The sequence below is a fragment of the Nannobrachium achirus genome (assembly GCF_963921795.1).
Source record: "Nannobrachium achirus genome assembly, chromosome: 9".
Classification (NCBI taxonomy): Eukaryota; Metazoa; Chordata; class Actinopteri; order Myctophiformes; family Myctophidae; genus Nannobrachium; species Nannobrachium achirus.
Window position 1 is genome coordinate 23,935,238 of NC_137818.1, and position 20,000 is coordinate 23,955,237.

Genomic DNA, 20,000 nt, shown 5'->3' on the forward strand with positions numbered 1-20,000 from the left:
CCGTCATGCAACATAAATTACCGGCAAGTTGAAATAAATTGCAAACAACGCAGGCCCTTAAACGAACCTGGGGGTTATTTAAGACAGGCCGTTAATTCACAAAATGGGGTCGGACCCCCCGGCCGATATATATGAGACTTGGCCGCAGTTTTCCGCCCGGGCTACTAATTGGTAATATGCGGTAGCTTAGCGAAAATTAACTCATAAAAGGCATCGCTCATTCATACTGGGCGTGGTTTTTCTATATTACTCACTTATCTTTTTCTTTATTTTCTCACCCTCTCTGCCTTCTCTCCTATATATTATCCCCCATGGGGCATTGCTTGTTTTTTTCCTAGGCTGTGGTTGATAGAGGCCAGGGTAGATGTTACTGTAGGAGAGTGTACTGTAGCATGTCTGTGTGCATGTACTGTAGGGTGTATGTGGTGTTCCCTTTCATTCTGGATCAAAACGGGGCTGGAGGTGTGACAATAACCCCAGAGCACCCTAAAAAAACACAGAGAGAGAGAGAGAGAGAGAGAGAGAGAGAGAGAGAGAGAGAGAGAGAGAGAGAGAGAGAGGAAGAGGCATGGTTTATGAAAAGAGGGACAACAGAAAGGCAGTGCAAGAAAAACAACAGAGAACAGGAGATGAATGAGTGAAAGAGGTGGAGTTTGACCTAGAGAGGACAACAGGGAGAATGACAGACGGAGAATGGGGAAAGGCAAAAGAATAAGGGAGAAATGGGAAGAGTAATGGAAAGGAACATAAAGCAATATTTTGGATGTTGACTGGAAGAAAGATGAGAAATTAAAGACAAACAATGGGGGGAGGTGCTGGAAAGATTGGAGGGAGCAGAGGAAAAGAGATATGGAAGCAAAAAATAATAAAGCGAGAGAGAGAGAAACAGAGCATGAGAATGATAATGATGGGATGGCGAGACGGCCAACCAGGGGTGTCGCACCAAATTCTGGGCCCTGGGTACAAGGATTCACTCACATTTTGTGCTTTAACTATTGAAAAATAGCAGATATACAAGCTCACAGCGCAGCACCGAGTGCCACGCTGCGAACTTGTAGATCTACTATTTTTGAAAAATCGTGAAGTTTTTTTTTTTTTTTAAACCTATGTTTCTATGTCAGCGGTGCTCAAACCTTTTCACATGTAGGACCCCCAAAATGATATGTATTTGACCACGGACCCCCATCTCAAAATATTTAGTTCCAGGGTCCCCCCAGAAGCAACATTTGAGTTCGCTTAAGAAACTTTTTTTTAAGCGACTTTAAAAAAATAGCAGATCTACAAGCTCGCAGCGCGGCACTCGGTGCCGCGCTGAGAGCTTGTATATCTGCTATTTTTCAATAGCTAAAGTATAAAATAATTCCAGGCCCCTACACCTTGGGCCCTAGTAACTCAGTCCCACTTTCCCCCCCTTGTGACGCCCCTGCGGCCGACCTGAGAGGGAGAGCACCTGGGAGACTGAGAGGTGGAGGGAGGGATGGATGAGGTTGGTGATCCAGGCAAAGTTTTGGGGGGTTTACTTGTGTCTGTGTGTGTCTGCGTGGGCGGCTGGTGCAGCCGTATTGCTTCAGTGCTGCAGGCGGTCACAGGAAGGAAGACAAGAAGAAAGGGGGAGAGAGACCAAACAAAACCAACACTGGATTGATTCTGCAACACAGAGAAATCTCCAGACATCTTCCAACCCTCATTCCTCTCCCTCTCACTCCCCCAGTCCTTTCTTTTTCCCTCCGTTGCTCTACCCTCAGAGCTAATACCCTTCATCCCTTCCCTGAAACCTCGTCTGTGTGGTTGGAATTGATGTGTGTTTTTTTGTGTGTGTGTGTGTGTGTGTTTTTTTGTTTCCCTTCTAAAACTGCATTGATTGCTTTCATAGACGAGGGTTAAGGCATGGGTTCTGTCTTTATTGAGACGGCAGGGAGGTATATAGGAATGTTGACAGAGAGAGACAGCATAGATGAGGTACGGGGTGAATGCTCCGGAGGGATTCAAACCCAGGCCAGCAGCTGTGTGTTGGGGCTTGTGATAGATGTCAGTCAGTGGGTTTGGGCCACAAAAGAGGTTCTTTTGTTGGGTTTTAACCGGAACTTCTATATCAATATTTCTTTGTATGTTTTTGTTAGCTGCACAGTTGTAGCTTGTTTCGTTCTTTGATTTTGATAATTTAATATGTTGTGTCTTTTATCAGCTATAAACATCCTCCTGTAATTTGTAACTAATACACAAATAGGGTTATAACAATATTGAAAGATAAACTTACCAAAAATAACAAACTATTCAGAAATAATTTATATTAAATGTGAAGACTTTTCCCCCCTCCTTGATGTGATGTTGAGTCTTGTAGAGGAGATCTCAAACTTCGTCTGGTCTCCCTGGAGGGTCACATGAGATAACATGGTCTTAGGGTGTTTTCCTGCTATCCAAATATCAGGTCTTCTTCTATTACTGTGAGGTATTGAGTGTTTACAGACACCGGTGTTAGACTACACTAAATCCATGTCAGTGAAGTCAGCCCATACGGCTTAGTGAGAAGCAATAAAACGATATGACATTGAAACCGCATACAGGATGAAAGGAAGACTGCTCCTAGAACAGTGAAATACAGCTCTACCTCCAACCAACTCTTGTCTTTTTTTAAGCCTTCGGTGCTCAGAAGATACATGCTAAAACAGTAGGGGCTATTGCAAAGTATATTGTTGCTAGACTAATACATGTACGGTAGGCTACATGGAAAACCTCTGTTGAAGCCCAACACTTAATGGACCTTACCGATAATAAACTCATTACTTGACATTACTGCTGATGCTTGTTTGACTGTCGAGGAAACCATTGGGTTCCATTAATTTCTGCATTGTATGAAAATCTCCTTTCAGAGGCTTGACATTTGAGATAGTTGTAGTGAAATGTATTTTAAAGCGCTGATTGATTTGAAAAGTCTAGCTGAAAATAGTCCCTGGAGAAAATATTGATTTACGAAATCCAAACGCCCATAACCGTCTAATGATGTTTAAGCAACAATCATTCAAGCAATTATTCCAGCCATTTTGGTAACATTTTAATCACTTTGCTGCAAAGAAATAAGAGAATAATTATCTGTTTATTTACATAATATGGCCTAAGCTGGTAATAGACAATGCAGGCAAGCATTGACAGTGGTATGGTGAGTGGTTATATCTGAACTAAGCTGTCAAGCTTGTATCAACGATGTGCAATGGGAATAAAAGAAGCCAGTACATTAAAATGAAAGAGAAGATCCCAGAGAGAATATAGACCAGAGGACAGACCAAAAAGAAAACCCATTTATTTGCAATACATTATTTCATAAGAGACTCAGGGGAAGTGAGATAGACACATTATGCAGGTTATCTGAAGTAACGTAATGCACTGTAGTGGATATGCTGCAGAGGAATGCAGAGGTGAGAGAGAGCGAGATTGAGATTAAATTCGATTGGAGAGGAGGAAATGGGAAGTGGTAGAAGGAATAATGGGAGACAGAGAACGAGAGAAAGGATAAAGGAGACAGACCTGAGATAAACTTCATCGGTAGACTAGAGACTGGCGTCTGCAGCCGTACAGAGTACGCACAACCAGTGCTACTGTTGTGTGTTTGTGTGCGTGCGTGCGTGCATGCGTGCGTGTGTGCATATTGCACATAGTGATCAAATTCTGCAGGCGCCTCTGTATAGAGAAATGTATAGAAGGGCATAACAGCATAGCACAAAGACTGAGACGAGATAACTGCATGAGAGTAAGACAGGTTAGAAGAAAGAAAGTAAAATAGGATAGGGAGACACAGACAGCTCTGTTGGGATTCGATTCCTAGCAGCTTTAAAACGCTTCATGTGGGTCTAGACGTCAATCTCTAAACCAGTGGTTTTCAAGAGAGAGAGAGAAAGAGAGAGAACGGAGAAAATACAGAGAGAACAGGGGAATGTGTATTCCTATTTAGAAAGAAGTACATTTAGAAAGAAGTAACTGGAGAGTGTAGAAGATAAACTGAGAAAGAGTGAAATGGAGATCAGATTGGTTTGTGGATGATAAGAAAGAACAGAGAATAGAGAAACAATCAAGGTGGGATTGAGATCACTTGTAGGAGTGATGAACAGATAACTGTTACATCAAGAATTATCTTATGAGACATGCTTTGGTGAACAGAGATGTTCACGCACGCACAGCACAAAATATCTGAGAGAGAGTGAAAGGAGGGGAACGGGGAGAGAGAGCTAGGTGTCTAGAAAATTAATTTATTTTGAAAAGCCAAGTTGGGTAGTGTGGATGAGTTTCGCAAAGAATAAAGAGAGAGAGAATGAGAGAGAGAGAGGTGAAGAATTAATCACGTTAGTTTGGATGGCGACTCAATTAAGACAAAGTTGATACAGTGAAATGAATGCACGGTATGTAAGAAATGGGAAGAGAGAATCTTCTTTCCTGTATAGCCAGATGTCCAGCTTATGAAGGCCAGCTTATGAAGGTGGTCTGTAGAAGAGGCAGGTGTTAATTATATGCTTGGCATTCTGCTCAGGCTCGCTGCACTCTGCCAAGCCCCACTGGTTCAGCCGGGTTCATTGCCGGTGTGGTAGGTCTTCAACTTTGTCACCTCCCGGGTCCCAGCTGTAACGATGGATTTGTGTGGGCCTGGTCGTCTCCCACTACTGCTTCCAAGATGCTGCTAGGCATGCGTTAATAGACAGATCCCAGGTATAGAATGGAGCATCTCTTATGCCACCTTATTGTAGGGGTGGCGGGACTTGGGTCTGCTTGGTGGCACAGCTGTCAGTGCGGTGTGATAGTGTCATCTTTCTAGGCTTTCTGGGTGGAGGCCGGCAGGGGGGCGATTCCCACTAGGACTAGGAGGTGGATAAGGGTGGGCTTCAGGCAGAGAGCTATGATCCAGAAGGCGCTGTTCATGGCGCCATCAACCATTTTGGTGCAAGGGCTTCTGCTTCAGGCTATAGGGCACACCGGCACAGTATTCGTCTGCAGAGAAGACCAGGGATATTCATAGCACTTGGCAGAGGCTCCCCCAGGTCGTGCCAGCGGGACATTGGATAAGCAAGACCATCGAAGTTACCTTCGGCTTAACCAAATGGACCCTTAAGGTTCCATTTGGTTCCATTTGAACACAAATGGAAGGACAGTGATGGCCCATGGGTAAGAGAGGGTTGGGGCACATTAGTTTCAGAAAGCCAGAGAGAGCCAGACAGAGTGAGAGAGGGAGTGAGCAGGCGAGTTGGCTAAAACGTGATGGAGAAAGTGAATTATTTCGGAGGAGGGAGATAAATGGAGGGATGCAGTGAGAGCATATATGCTGAAAAAGCTGAAAGAGACAAGGAAGGAATGATGAGATGGAAGGACTGCGAAGCAGTAAAATGGTCAGAGTGAGAGACAATATTATATAGAAGGAACGTACAGCATACGCAATGGTGCACAATCTCTCTGTTTTATTTCTGTCTTTCCTTTCCCTCTGGCCACAGTCAAATATACTCACCATTACCTGCACCTCTGTTTCCTTGTCAGTGCTGCCAGTCGTTTCATCTCACCTCATTCCCCGTCAACCAATCAGATCGCGCCACCCCTGCGTTCCACAGACCTGATCATTGTTGCATCATCAACACCATCTCTGTATTTGAACCAGCTCACCCCTTCAGTTCTCTACCAGTTAGATGGTGTTAGTGTTTCATGTGTTTGTTTGCTGTACCCTGTTGCGTTTGCTTGTCTCACTTCTTGTAAACCTTTGCGCTTTTGTTCAGTGCATTATTACTGGACTTGACCTGCCTGGCTTTGTTGTTGTTCATCTGGGTCCTCACCTGACACACACCTTGACAGTTAATGAAACAATGCTTTTGCTATGTGGAGAAATATAATACAGAGGCGCGTGCAGAGAAGCTGAGAGGGAGACATGAGTGAGAGAGAAAGAGAGAGAAAGCAGTGAAAGGAAAGAGAAAGAATAGAGTTGAACTGAGAAGATTTGCAGAAAAGAGAGAGAGAGGGGAATTGAGAGAGTTGGCCCTGTGGGGATGAGCCGTGTGTGTGTGTGTGTGTGTGTGTGTGTGTGTGTGTGTGTGTGTGTGTGTGTGTGTGTGTGTGTGTGTGTGTGTGTGTGTGTGTGTGCGTGTGCGTGTGCGTGTGCATGCAGGGTGGGGTTGGTTGGTTGGGTGGGTGGTGTTAGGGGGCGAAGCGGATGCCAGAGGGGTGCATGAGAGGAACGGTGGCTTTGATGAATAAAACATCGCTCTGAATGAAGGGGTGGAGAGAATGCATTAACGCCACAAAGAAAAAGAAGAATAGAGAGGGGGAGAAAAACGACAAGATGACGCAAGGAAAAAGAGGGGTGGAAGAGAAGGATAAAAGAATAGAATAGTGTGGAGTGATTATGTATGCTATGGCTGGAAAGAGGAATGGAAGGATGGATGAGGGAGGGGAAGAGTAGGAAGGAAGGAATGGGATGAGAGGAAGACTAGAGGAAGGATAGATTGCGGCGAATGTTATTTTAGAATAAAGACCGGGAAGGCAAGACGTAACACAACAGAAGAGTATTTGTGTGTGTGTGTGTGTGTGTGTGTGTGTGTGTGTGTGTGTGTGTGTGTGTGTGTGTGTGTGTGTGTGTGTGTGTGTGTGTGTGTATTTGCATCTTTGTGGGAAAGGGGAGGAGGGTCTTTTGATATACTAGTGAGTTTGGGTGTGTTATGAGTGCACTTAAAATTCTTTGTGTGGGTTTGTGTGTATGCGGAATGATGTGCTGATAGGTGTGGGTGTGGTATGAATGCACTTTAAAGTGTGTGTGTGTGTGTGTGTGTGTGTGTGTGTGTGTGTGTGTGTGTGTGCGTGTGCGCGTGCGTGTGCGTGCGTACGCGCGTGCGAACGTGTGTGTGTGTGTGTGGATCTGCCAGTGCGCCGCAGCAAACACAATCTCACAAATCCCGTTCCAGCCTAGGAAAACGCTTCAAATAGCAGCAAGTCATGAGTCAGTAATCACCGACATGCTTCTGTGTACTGGCCTTATTTCTGGGGTGGTCAGGAGTCAGAAACATTGTATGTGCTGTGCTTTATGACAGGCGCAGTGGGGGAAATTGGTGGTACAAATCGATATAAACTCCCCGCCTGAGTATGTTCTCACCATGAAACCATGAAATCTTGGTCACAAGCTTACCAACTTAAACTGCTTCCTAGGCCGGGGGCTCCCAGGGGTCTGTACTGGGTCCCCTCCTTTTTTCCCCTCAAGATTGTGTGAGCTTGTAGATCTTTTGCAGGATGTTTGTCTATTATGACATACCTAGAACCGGGACACCAGGGTTCATATGGTTAATGTTGCAGCCGAATGGAAGCACTAAATAGATGAAATCGTGTTGGTGAATAGTTCAAAAGACTTGATCTAATTGATACATCTCCCCTGCCTGTAGTGATGAAACTAAAGTCAATAAGACAGGTAGCTCTCGCTACGACACCTGTTTGCTAATGTTCATTTACCAGGAAACGCCAAATGGACATACTGCAACACCAACAAGGCTATCACATCAAAATGCTGGACAACGATAATTACGGTAGCCATGACAGGCTTGTCGGGGCCTTGCTCCTATTGGACCTTAGCTGACGTAAGATTCTGTTAGAGAAGGACGGTGGCGATTATCAGTTTGTGGGCTTTGGGAAAAAGCCCAAAGGGCAACTTGAAACCAACACAGCTGCTGGTTTCGGAGGGTGGTCGAACTGGACAGATCTAAATGCAACAATACTGTTGTGGATGCTGACAGTGACACTGTCCTTGGTGCTGAAATGGCGAGTTTTACGGATGCAGTAATAACAGACAAGTATTTCTACATAGAGTCTTCAGAAGGATGATTGCAGCCTTTGCAGATTCTGAGCAGGGCCTGAGATGGATTCAGTGACACATAGATAGATACACTCAGATGGACAAGGGCAAAAGCATAATTTTTGATAGTTAACAAATAAATAGTCTGTCTAGTGCTCGAAATGTATAAACATACCCGTGTTTAAGGAACTGGATTAAAACAATTATAACGAAAAATGTGGCAGAAAATACACCTGATGTGTAAACGAGAACCATGATCCTGCATAGAATAGATACACAGACTACTGTAATGCATACAATTATGTACACAGACATGTGGTAATTAATGCATAGGATAATGTACACAGATTAGTGGTACAGGGGACTGCCTCTCTAAATTGTAAAGTTTTGCTCCATTTCTGCTTTAATTGGAAGCCTGTCTTTGTGGAAAAGACAATGCTTTCTGTATCCATAAGTAAGACATACATGTGATGTGATGAATTGCCCTGTATGTTTCTAAATGTTTCTTCACCGCTGCAATGAATAGTAAAAAGGCTGAGGTCACGGCAGCAATTAAGACATTAAGATATTTGAGTACTTCTGCTGTTTAACTGTGGATTCAACTAAAGCAATCACAATCTCTTGTGAGCAAATTAGTATAGGACAGATGCTGAAAGTCAAGCTATGTGTGTGTGCATAATATTTGTGTGCATCTGCGTGAGTGTATTTTATGCTAGTTGGGACAAAGAGCAGTGCTGCTGTGGAGGAGTCAGTACTGTCTGGAGTCTGGACAACTGCCTAATGTAACATGAGAGAACTGAGTCTGAGCTCAGGGTATGATCTCATGTCTGCTGTCTCTGTGTGTGTGTTTCTGTGTGTGTGTGTGTGTGTGTGTGTGTGTGTGTGTGTGTGTGTGTGTGTGTGTGTGTGTGTGTGTGTGTTTCTGTGTGTGTGTGTGTGTGTGTGTGTGTGTGTGTGTGTGTGTGTGTGTGTGTGTGTGTGTGTGTGTGTGTGTGTGTGTGTGTGTGTGTGTGTGTGTGTGTGTGTGTGCGCTTGCGCATGTGTGTGTGTCTTTTCATTGTGTTTGTAAGTCAGTTTTTCTTTCTGTCTGATGTTTACATTTTGTCTTCGATTTGTGTCAATCTGTCTGCATCTATGGAACAGATTTTGTCAGTCAGTCAGTCAGCCAGCCTGTTTATGGGAGTGGGTGCATAATTACTTTGTGTGTGTGTGTGTGTGTGTGTGTGTGTGTGTGTGTGTGTGTGTGTGTGTGTGTGTGTGTGTGTGTGTGTGTGTGTGTGTGTGTGTGTGTGTGTGTGTGTGTGTGTGTGTGTGTGTGTGAAGTATCTTGGTCTCATCGTTCCCATAATTAACTTGTATTAATTTCTGTTTATTCATTCTAATATTGATGAAGCTGCCCACAGGAGGGTGTGCATAACAGAGAGAGACTAGTATATATGTGTGTGTGATTAAATTGGTAGTGTTCATAAAACGTGTGTACACAGTCAAATGATTGTGTGTGTGTGTGTGTGTGTGTGTGTGTGTGTGTGTGCGTGCGTGTGTGTGTGTGTGTGTGTGTGTGTGTGTGTGTGTGTGTGTGTGTGTGTGTGTGTGTGTGTGTGTGTGTGTGTGTGTGTGTGTGTGTCGGTGCAGTGTTACAGCGCTTGTCAGCTCCAGCTGGCAGCAGAATGGCCCGCCTTGGGAGAGGGGAGGAACGAAGGAGGGGTAGAGGAGAGGATGGGACCCACCGTTTGGGAAACAGTGGTCTAGATTAGAACTTAAGGAATGGAGGGAGAACTAGGGGGAGTGGGAAAGGAGAGGGAGGGATGGAATTGGAAGGATAGAGGGAGGAGAGTGATGGTGGAGAGGGATGGGGCAGGGGAGAGGGAGGGATAGACTGAAAAGAAGACGGAGGGAGGGAGAGAGGGAGTAATTGAGGGGTGGGAGGAGAGAGGGAGGAGGAGGTCATCATGACAGCAGGTTGAACCTTTGATGCTTGTAGACGCAGCGTTCTAAATGTTTTAACACCTCTGTGTGTGTGTGTGTGTGTGTGTGTGTGTGTGTGTGTGTGTGTGTGTGTGTGTGTGTGTGTGTGTGTGTGTGTGTGTGTGTGTGTGTGTGTGTGTGCGTGCGTGCGTGCGTGCGTGCGTGCGTGCGTGCGTGCGTGCGTGCGCGCATACTGTGAGGACAGTGCCAGTGGGAACTCTGGCATCTCAAAACGCGCAATGTGCCAATAGACGGCATAAACACACAGCCTGGAGGGGGGCAGTCATCTGTCTGGATGATGATTGCTCTGCCTGTACGTGCGCAGTCTGCACACGCATGTGTGTGTGTGTGTGTGTGTGTGTGTGTTAGTAAATTTGTATGTGAGAGAAAGACAGAAAGAATGTGGTTGTGTGTTAAATGTACCCACGTGCATTTTTGTTTAATAGTGTGTGTGAGTGTGAGTGTGTGCGTGCGTGCGTGCGCGCGTGTGTGTGTTTGTCTCAGCGGGCTTCTGAACAGTGATCCTTAAGGATTGTGTGTCTGTAGGCTAGTTTCACAGCTGTCTGCTTCATTTACAAGCGTGTGTGTGTGTGTGTGTGTGTGTGTGTGTGTGGGCGCACGCGTGTGCGCACTGCAGGCATGCATGTGCGCAGGCATGCATGTCTTTGTTTGCATCAAGTCACACAGCATGTGTGTGCAAATGTGCTCAAGGACAGGGGGAACCTTGTGTGTGTGTGTGTGTGTGTGTGTGTGTGTGTGTGTGTGTGTGTGTGTGTGTGTGCGTGCGTGCGTGCGTGCGTGCGTGCGTGCGTGCGTGCGTGCGTGCGTGCGTGCGTGCGTGCGTGCGTGCGTGCGTGCGTGCGTGTGTGTGCGTGTATGTGTGCGTGTATGTGTGCGTGTGTCTCTGTGTGTCTCTGTGTATATGTGTGTGTATGTGTATGTGTGTTGATAGGTGCGTGGGTGTGTTGGGAAGGTTAGAGTTCCTGGGTCTGTAGAATAGCAGTTGTTTGACTGGCAGCCAATTTCTGTGTTTATCTTCCTGTGCGCGTCTGTTTGTGTAGCTTTTTCCATTTTAACACACTCTTGACAGGATGGAAGAACAACAATTTTTATTGGTATCTTTAACACTGGCAACAACTTTTAAAGTATACATACTGTATACAAGCTGCTTCTATACTCAAACAGCACATACATTATGTAGTTTGGGTGCAGCACAGTGACAGCTATGGTGCTGGGATTAAGTGATTTGGTCTACAGCAGTTGTGTAGAAATGCCAAGATGCGATTAGTGTACTTACTTGTAGTACTTAGATTTCCACAATGCATCAAATTAATAATGAATACATTTTGTGTCATGAAATATAATAATAAATGGCTTGGTTTTTGTGTAACAAATGTTAATAATGTGATATTAGAATATTGTGGCTTTGCCGAAACACAGATATCTGTTCTCTGACCTATTTTTATTCCTATTAGTATTGAGAACCTTGAAAACACGCTGCCTGTATAATGCTGCTGACAGCCGTATTGTGTATGCAGGTGCCAGGTGACAACAAACACCCTGGACCTTGAAGAAACATTGCTAACATGACATCTGTTACCCACCAGGTGACCGCTGTGAGGTGGACCGCAGGCAGGGCAGGTGTGTTCCCGGGGTGTGTCGTAACGGGGGGACCTGTCGGGAGCTGTCAGGAGGAGGATTCAGGTGTGAGTGCCCCGCTGGGGGCTACGAGCGGCCCTACTGTGCCGTTACCGCCCGCTCATTCCCGCCCAAGTCCTTCGCCATGTTCCGAGGTCTGCGGCAGAGGTTTCACCTCTCCATCTCCCTGACGTGAGTACAAAGAATTGGACTTGTCTTGGCCTCTTAAAGGATTTGGTGCCATTGGTGATTTGATCTATGCTTTCTTGACAGCCTAGATCAGTGGTTCCTTTAGGATGGTCTAAGTAGACCCATACAAGTCTGTAACTCTGACAAATGGAACCAAATGAACCCTGACGGGTCCATTTGGTTCCATTTATATACTATCAGAGTTAAGGGGAAACCTTGATATGTAAAAGTTTGAGAAACACTGGCCTAGATAACCTAACTTTAAAACTGACCTGTCTCCATTGGATCAATTCCCTGAATGAATGTATATAGGGCAGGTGTAATAGCTCCACGTGCACAGGGTGGATTGTTTTTGCTTTTGTGCACCTGGATTTTCAGAATCCTTGTGATATCTGGTAGATGGGCTACCATGATTTTGTTGGAAATTTGGTGAAATCACATATATCATCACTGGAATCCTTATAATAAACCTACCGGTTAATTGACCAGGACCCCAAGGGCTTTATCCTTGGCCCACTCCTTATTTCCCTTTACACAAAATCACTGAAAATAGACGATCTGCAAGGTCACAATGTGCCACATTGTGATGCATTGTGAGCTTGTTTAGGGCTGCTATCTTTGCTGAATGTTTGCCCCAGAATAGGGATACTAGGATTCATGTGGTTGAAAAAAGATTTTTGCTCCTGGGATATGATACAAAAGCGTGTTAGCATAAATTACGCAGCTGTCACCATTTACAATAATAAGATAGCTTTTCTTTGTGGTTGGTTTCTCTTTAATAAAATGCTTCGTCATTGCTGAACTAGATAGATCATTATACACAAAGTGTCAGGGTCTATTTGGATCGACACTAGCAAATAAAGTGTTAGTCTCCATCTCTCTCTGGTTTCTTCTCTCAGTCTCTCTGGTTTTCATTCTCTATCTGTCTCTCCATCAGTCACTTTCTCTCTGTGTTCTCTCACTTTATATTCTTCCATTCTATCTCTATTTCATCTCCGTCTCCGTCATTTGATCCGTCCTTTTGATTTGGATACCATGGATACCATTTTCTCTCTGCTCTCCTCTGCCTCTCACCGCTTATAAGTCTCCTTTCATCCTTCGTTTCACTTGTTTATCTGATATCTTCTTTCTCTCCCACACGCTCTCCCCTCTGACACGCCCAGTCTCTTTCTCAATGTCCTGCCACTCCCCACTTTCTGTTCCTTTATCAGTCTGCCTCTCTCTCTCTGTTTATTGGTCTTAAAATCTCTCTCTCTCTCTCTCTCTCTCTCTCTCTCTCTCTCTCTCTCTCTCATTCCTATTTCATTCCTCCAGTCTCTTTAATTCCTCTTATCCTGTTTATGCCTCTCACATATCCACCCTTCTGAGGATAGCTTTTGAAGCTGCCTCTCTGTTTGCTTTATGCTGTTCTCTGTCAAAGGGTCACCGGCACCGCACAGTTTTTCCGTGCCACCAATGAATGACTGACCTTCCTCCCTATTAGTCTCTGTAGTAGCTCGAGCTTTAATGGAATGGTAAATTGTGCATACATTCTGTTGGCTTTCATTGGGAGCACTGGGAATGGCTGTAAAGTTAGCGATGCTACATTGAGTAATCAAATGTTGTTAGGGTGGCTGTGGCTCAGGAGGTAGAGCGGAGGTAGATTTGGGAGCCGGAAGATCCCTGGTCTCCTCCTGGATTTGTGTTGAGGTGTCCCTGAGAGAGACACTGAACACCTACCTGCTCCTGTGAACACAGCTCCCAATAGTTAGGATGGGTAAAATGCAAAGAAGTCAATTGCAAAATAATAAGACATCTGATCCCACTGGCCAGCGGGCGCTCCCACACCGTTTTCTTAAACTACCCCAAACAAAAGTTCAGTCAGTCAGGACAGTCTGTCATCTCCTTGAGATTAAAGCCATTTATCGCAAAATCTATTAAGCATTTTAATTTGCCGTTGTGACTTTTCTCACCACCACAGGGCAGAGACTAAATCCTGTATGTAGCTATGATGTAAATTCTAGTCGAGGGCGATGGGGAGATAGTGGGAGTTTGGGGAGGAGCTGACTGCAATAGTGAGCGTCGCTCTGCTTAAATACATAGATTATCTCAATGGTTGCGTTCAGCGATGGAGCAGTGTCACAACCACATTAAATGTGAGTACAATATCTTCTTGACACAGCCTTGCTCCTTCTTTTATCAGTTATAGGTTGTGAAATGCGTGGCACAGATGTGCATCACCTTAGAGGAACACTGTACTACACAGGAAGCCGCAAAGCCTGGGGCTACAACCGTAGCTGTTTCTGTGGCTGCACAGGACAAACTGCATCTTAGAATTACAGATCATGTCCTCCAAGCTTCCCCATCGACCTCACTCTGCACTCAGAACACAAACAGATGCAGGCAATACAAGCAATAAACTCTTTGTGAACCGAATTGCCTTGTCGAATTTTACAGTTATATTTTTTAAACATGCCTGCCTCGTTGTGTAGATGTTATTTATATGCATGTTTATTTACACCGGCATACACATTTGAATAGCAACTACCCCAGGACATAGCAGCTACAGGGACTGTCAGCAGGACATAAAACAATACAAAATGTAAATAGTGGCCAGAGCATTTATAAATCTACGCGTGGGGTGCCCGTGTGGGGTGCCCGCTGGCCTAGAGGTCCCTGCGCATACCTCAGGCTCATAGGCTTTGATGCCGACAGCGTGTTGCGGATTCCAGTCTCGATCCCGACAGCCTTTGCTGCATGTCACTCCCCATCTCTCTCCCTGTTTCCTGTCTACGCAAGTAAAACTTAGAATCATGAGTAACACTCTGCTCCATCTGTCACTGTTGTCACTCATATATACTGTATTTGTGTCCCCTAAATGTTCCTACAGCACTGTTTTGTCTTGTATTGTATGTATTGAATGTATTGTATGTTTTGTATGGATATCCTTTTACCACTTTTGTACAGCCTGCCCAGGGACTACAGATGAAAATTAGCCGATGGCTAACTCTGGCTCATTTACATGTGAAAACTGACATGTCGATCAATGAGTACTGTCCCTGTCAAATAAATAAATAAATAAATACCTATTGCACTATCAATTAAGGCAAAAAGACCAGGAAATGAATTTAAAAATCTACACGTAATCTACAAGCTCATGACATGTGAATGGCATGTGAGCTTGTATAAACGTATGTTATTTTAGCTAGTTTAGAAATTTGGGGAAATCTTTCGCCTGCAATGACATGCCTAAAATAGTGACACCAGCATCAGGTTGAAATTGCTTAAAGCAGGTTGTTGTCACAGGAGAGAGGCACAGGTTGGAACTGCCAGCTTCACTCTGTGGTCAGAGTGGCACAAAAACACAATCTGTGTCCTTGAATGAGATTGTTAACAAACAATAGTGCTGGAGGGCTGTTTGTTACAACCTGGGGAGGGGGGGGTGGGGGGGGACAGGAACTTGAATGTCTAGACTGAATTGCAACTTGAGATTACTGAGCAGGGGCGTCACAAGGGGTAGGAAAGTGGGACTGAGTTACTGGGGCCCAAGGTGGAGGGGCCCTAGTAACTTTAGCAGATATAATAGCAGATATACAAGCTCACAGCGTGGCACCGAGTGCCGCGCTGCAAGCTTGTAGATCTGCTATTTTTGAAAAGTCGTGAAAATGTGTGCAAATCTTTGAATATGTATTTTTTAAGCGAACATTTGTAACTCAAATTTTGCTTCCGGGGTAGTCCCTGGAGCTAAATATTTTGAGATGGGGGTCCGTGGCCAAATTCCTATCATTTTGGGGGTCCTTCACATGAAAAAGTTTGAGCATCACTGACATGGAAACATGGGTTTCTTGCACACATTTTCACAATTTTTCAAAAATAGCAGATCTACAAGCTTGCAGCGCGGCACTCGGTGCCGCGCTGTGAGCTTGTAGATCTGCTATTTTTCAATAGTTAACATTCATGGGGGGCCCACAGTGAATCCTTGTACCCAGGGCCCAGAATTTGGTGTGACGCCCCTGTTACTGAGCACATCCTCGTCCCAAGCTCCCCAGATGAGAGAAATAAAAAAAGTACTGCAATTAGGCAGGCCAGCCTCTTTGTTCTCCACCCGTGCTTTGTCTTCGTTGCCCACCTCCGTGTCACTCTCTCCTCACGTGCCAAGTGGTCTTCCACGAGAGGTCTGAAGTACCTCCTTCACGCCAGTCTGGCACGTTATGGGATGGTTGCTATGGGTGATGTGCTCGCCGCTAACAGTAGTTGCCAGGGTTACATGGGGCCTGGGGTTGTTGCCAAGGTGATGTGCTTGGTATATGGATGGAATCATGATGTCTGCCTGGCCATGTTATGGTTTGATGTGCTTTTATTGATTGGGGGCTGCTATTAAGGTAGTGTGTGCTGTGTCCACCCCTTTACCATTGATTAGTGGGAAAATCACCCATTCATATTATGTGCTGCTTTGTGTTTTCTTGATCAAAACCAGGCACTTATTCAACATTCAGAAGCTGTACAGGAATGTGTCTCAACAATAGGCACATACAGTACTGACACATACAGTGATGGGAGCTTGTGTAGTTGAATAGTTAAATACAGTAAGACACACGTCACCCTGGTGCACTGCATGGTACCTTCCCTTCATCCTTCCACCAGTAAAACTGTGGTTAATTATGGCATACAGTATATAACTCTAATAGCCATTAGCCTTTCATTGCTCTCTACTTCATAAAAGAAGAGGTGGCTGTTGCCTTTCTTGCATTCATTGCATTCTCACCATTTGTTGTAAACTAAATCTGTATGCATAACTGCAATGCAACTTCTAATAATTACCTTGTGAGAGAGGTGGCTATTACTGTACCTTGACTTCCAATCACTGTCACTATGTTTCTGTATAAACACGAAGGCTAGCAGGATTTTCTTACATACTGTAGCAACCCATCATCCATCTCTCCTTCTAGATTGTATACCATTTTAACCACTTAAAGGTCCTTGCGCACTGGGGTGTTTTATTCCATGTGATGAATTCATCCACAGAACATGAACATTGATGTCAATGTTGTATTTGTTAGCTCTGGGCTGCTGCTAGCTACAGTTGTTGTTTTCCAGTTTGGGCCCAACAGGAACATTATTAATGTAACCCCATGTTTCCCATTTTACTTAAGTACCGTATGTACACCATGAAAAGAAAAATGCCAGTGTTGTTCCAAGCGTTTTTGATTTCAAAATGAGAGTACGCTTACGAATTCCTGCTGATATAAGTGGAATGCTATTAAAGAAATAATGACTTATCCTGATGAAATTGCTTGAAATGTAGATGTTTTCAAAATATATTACATGTTTTGATTGGAGTGACCTGACTCCATGGAGTTATGACTTCATCCATCAAAAGCATTAGTTTATTTCACTGGTTTTATAATGACGGCCATACTCCGGAAGATAATTAAATGCCCTTGTAAGACAGACATCTTTTGTAGCCAGATTATGTTTTTTGGCTTGTTGCTGCCAGAGAAATGATTTGTCCGCAGGGCTCTGCTCTCAAATCAGCTAATGGAGCTTTTGATCCAACTGTATAAACATGTCAACTTGGCCTTGGCCCCAGTATCATAAGTCCCTCTGGTCTTTGTGGAGAAAACAGACTCTTTGTACTGTAGCCTCAGGGCTGTGGAATATATACAAGCAGAAAACTTCCCCGCCGTTGCCAGGGTTGTTGCACTGACAACGCGTCACTTGACAATGCATCGATCTGCGTATTCAGGTTCCGTTACCCAGCATTGGCCTGGGTTATTGCGCTTATGGAATAGCCTACTGTAGGCTCTCTCTGTCCCTAATATGTCCCTATGTCTCTCTCTGTGACGTATTGTGAGCTTGTGAGCTTGTGAGTCTATTTTTGTGGCATTAGCATGGCATTGTCATACAACAGATTATAATTTAAGCATTCATTTAAAAGATTAAACATGGAGATACATGGTTTCTGCCTGACAGCGCAGAATATAATTGGACATTTCAATCTATCTTTTCTTCAGGCACTATTTTTGACAAGACTCTCTTTGTCACTGACTCAAATACCCAGGCATTGTAATGTAGTGTGTTTGTATTACCAACAGCAGAGGTTTTCAAACATTTTGCGCCAAAGGCAAAGAAGGCATACCAATGAGCAAGTCAAAATCTCAAGGACTTGTCTCACGGCACACCACTGTGCTGTGCCTCGGCACACGGTTTGGGAATCACTGCCAGGGGCGTCACAAGGGGTAGGGAAGTGGGACTGAGTTACTAGGGCCCAAGGTGGTGGAGGGGCCTTCATTATTTTATACTTTAACTATTGAAAAATAGCAGATTTACAAGCTCACAGCGCGGCACCGAGTGCCGCGCTGCGAGCTTGTAGATCTGCTATTTTTGAAAATTCGTGAAAATGTGTGCAAATCTTTGAATATATGTATTTTTTAAGCGAACATTTGTAGCTCAAATTTTGCTTCTGGGGGGTCCCTGGAACTCAATATTTTGAGATGGGGTTCCGTGGCCAAATACATACCATTTTGGGGGTCCTTCACATGAAAAGGTTTGAGCTCCACTGACATAGAAACATAGGTTTTTCAAAAAACCTCAGAAGAATTTGACATGATTTAAAAAAAATAGCAGATCTACAAGCGCTGTGAGCTTGTATATCTGCTATTTTTCAATAGTTAAAGCACAGGGGCCCCACAGTGAATCCTTGTACCCAGGGCCCAGAATTTGGTGCGACACCCCTGATCAAAGTACAAAACACGCTCACGTCTCTGCAAGCTGATTTAGAATTCCATACTGAAATGAATTAAATCCAAAGGCCTCCTCAGAAGTCAAATGGGGGAAATTATAATATCAAATATACTGTGAGCCGGCTAATCAATGGGATAGGCATAACAGATCCTTTAAAGAGTAGTTCACCCCCAAAATGACTTTTTTTTCCTATTGATTACTCACGCCATGGAGACTTGAGTTCAATAATAATTTTTTTGTATTTGTCGCATTCCTAAGACAAAAAGTTGATTATAGTACATTTATGATGGTTTCCCCATCCAGTGCCATGCATTCAGGTCCCCATCCAGGGCCATGTATTTGGGTCCCCATCCAGAATCAATGGGGGTAAATTAAAAATGTTGTCTTAAGGCCCTCTTACATCTAACAACTTTGAAAAGATTTCTCAGTCGTAATAAAATCGAGGCTAGTCGCGGCGCGCTCCCGTGACTCAGTCGTTACTCAATCGTTAAATGTGAGGTAGTGGTCCGACTCGATTTTTACCCCAACTTGAGAGCCAGATTCTGTTACGAGAATATCAAACTGGTTTAATATTTTCACAAATCGGGGCTGAGTCTGAATGAATACAATGACGTAGCCTAGCCTACAACCAAAACAGAACAAGCCAAAAGCCAAGCCATTCATTCCCCAAAAGACGCTGCCTGAGCTGCCATCCTGGTCGTTGTTGGTGCGGCTACTACGACAGCCCTTTATTAGTTATTTCTCCGCGTTTCCATTATTCCAAACATTCAACGTCGTTGATAATAGTTGATAGGATCGATCTGCGTCGGCTGAGAGGAGAAAACTACAAACTAGAGAGGAGAGTCACAGAGGGCTGGGGGAGGAAGGCGGAGCTCGGTGTGTGTGTGACTGTGTGTGTGTGCACACATGTGAAAAAGTAATCAAGTAAAAGTATCAATACTGCAATACTGTGATGCGACGCGCTGTGACTGAGCTTGTAGATCGGCTATTTTCATTTATGGTTAGCCTAATGCTTTATAATAATATTATAAATTATTTAGGAACACAAGGCTATATAATAGGCATATATCAGCAAATAAAAGGGAATCTTGAACCAGTCTTTACAAAATCTTTAGAAGCATACACATCTAACAACTGAAATCTTTGAAAAATCATCCTACAGTCTTTGGGGAGTCTTTTTCAAATCTTATAGTGTGAGGGGTAGTCTTTCCCAAATCTTTCCCAAATCTGTCCACAATCTTACCAAAGTTGTTAGGTGTAAGGCTAGCTTAAGGAATGCGACAAATACAAAAAATTATGTTATTGAACTCAACTCTCTATGGCGTGAGTTATCAATAGGAAAAAAGTCATTTTGGGGGTGAACTACTCCATTAAGCAAGACACTTCGAGGGTACATTTTTACTAAGGCTGGGACTTTAACTGATTAATTGCGATTAATTAATTACAGAAAATTAAAACTTAGTTTTTGCACCACAGAACCTTCAGTTTCGGGCATATGGATCATAGCGATGCACCAACCAAGAAGAGAAACAAACTCAAAGGGAGAAGTAGCTGATCAGAGCACTTTGCTTGGCCCAGTGGATGCGAAATTTAGATTTTAAAAACTCACTCTATAACAGCCCCTGAACTGTAGTGTAGTGCAGAATAAGGCCACGCAGCATACTGAGATCACGTAGAGTCG

The 20,000-nt window shown here is 44.2% G+C and overlaps 1 protein-coding gene across 1 annotated transcript in view; it reads left to right on the forward strand.

Annotated features, from left to right (window-relative positions):
- The window catches only part of celsr3 (cadherin, EGF LAG seven-pass G-type receptor 3), a gene marked incomplete at its 5' end in the record, with an annotated part of 135,072 nt that overhangs the window by 45,004 nt on the left and 70,068 nt on the right, over positions 1-20,000 (forward strand). The window contains one exon of the mRNA XM_080732630.1: positions 11,377-11,599. Within this exon, the coding sequence (XP_080588756.1) occupies positions 11,377-11,599 (223 nt within the window). The remainder of the gene's footprint in view (positions 1-11,376; positions 11,600-20,000) is intronic.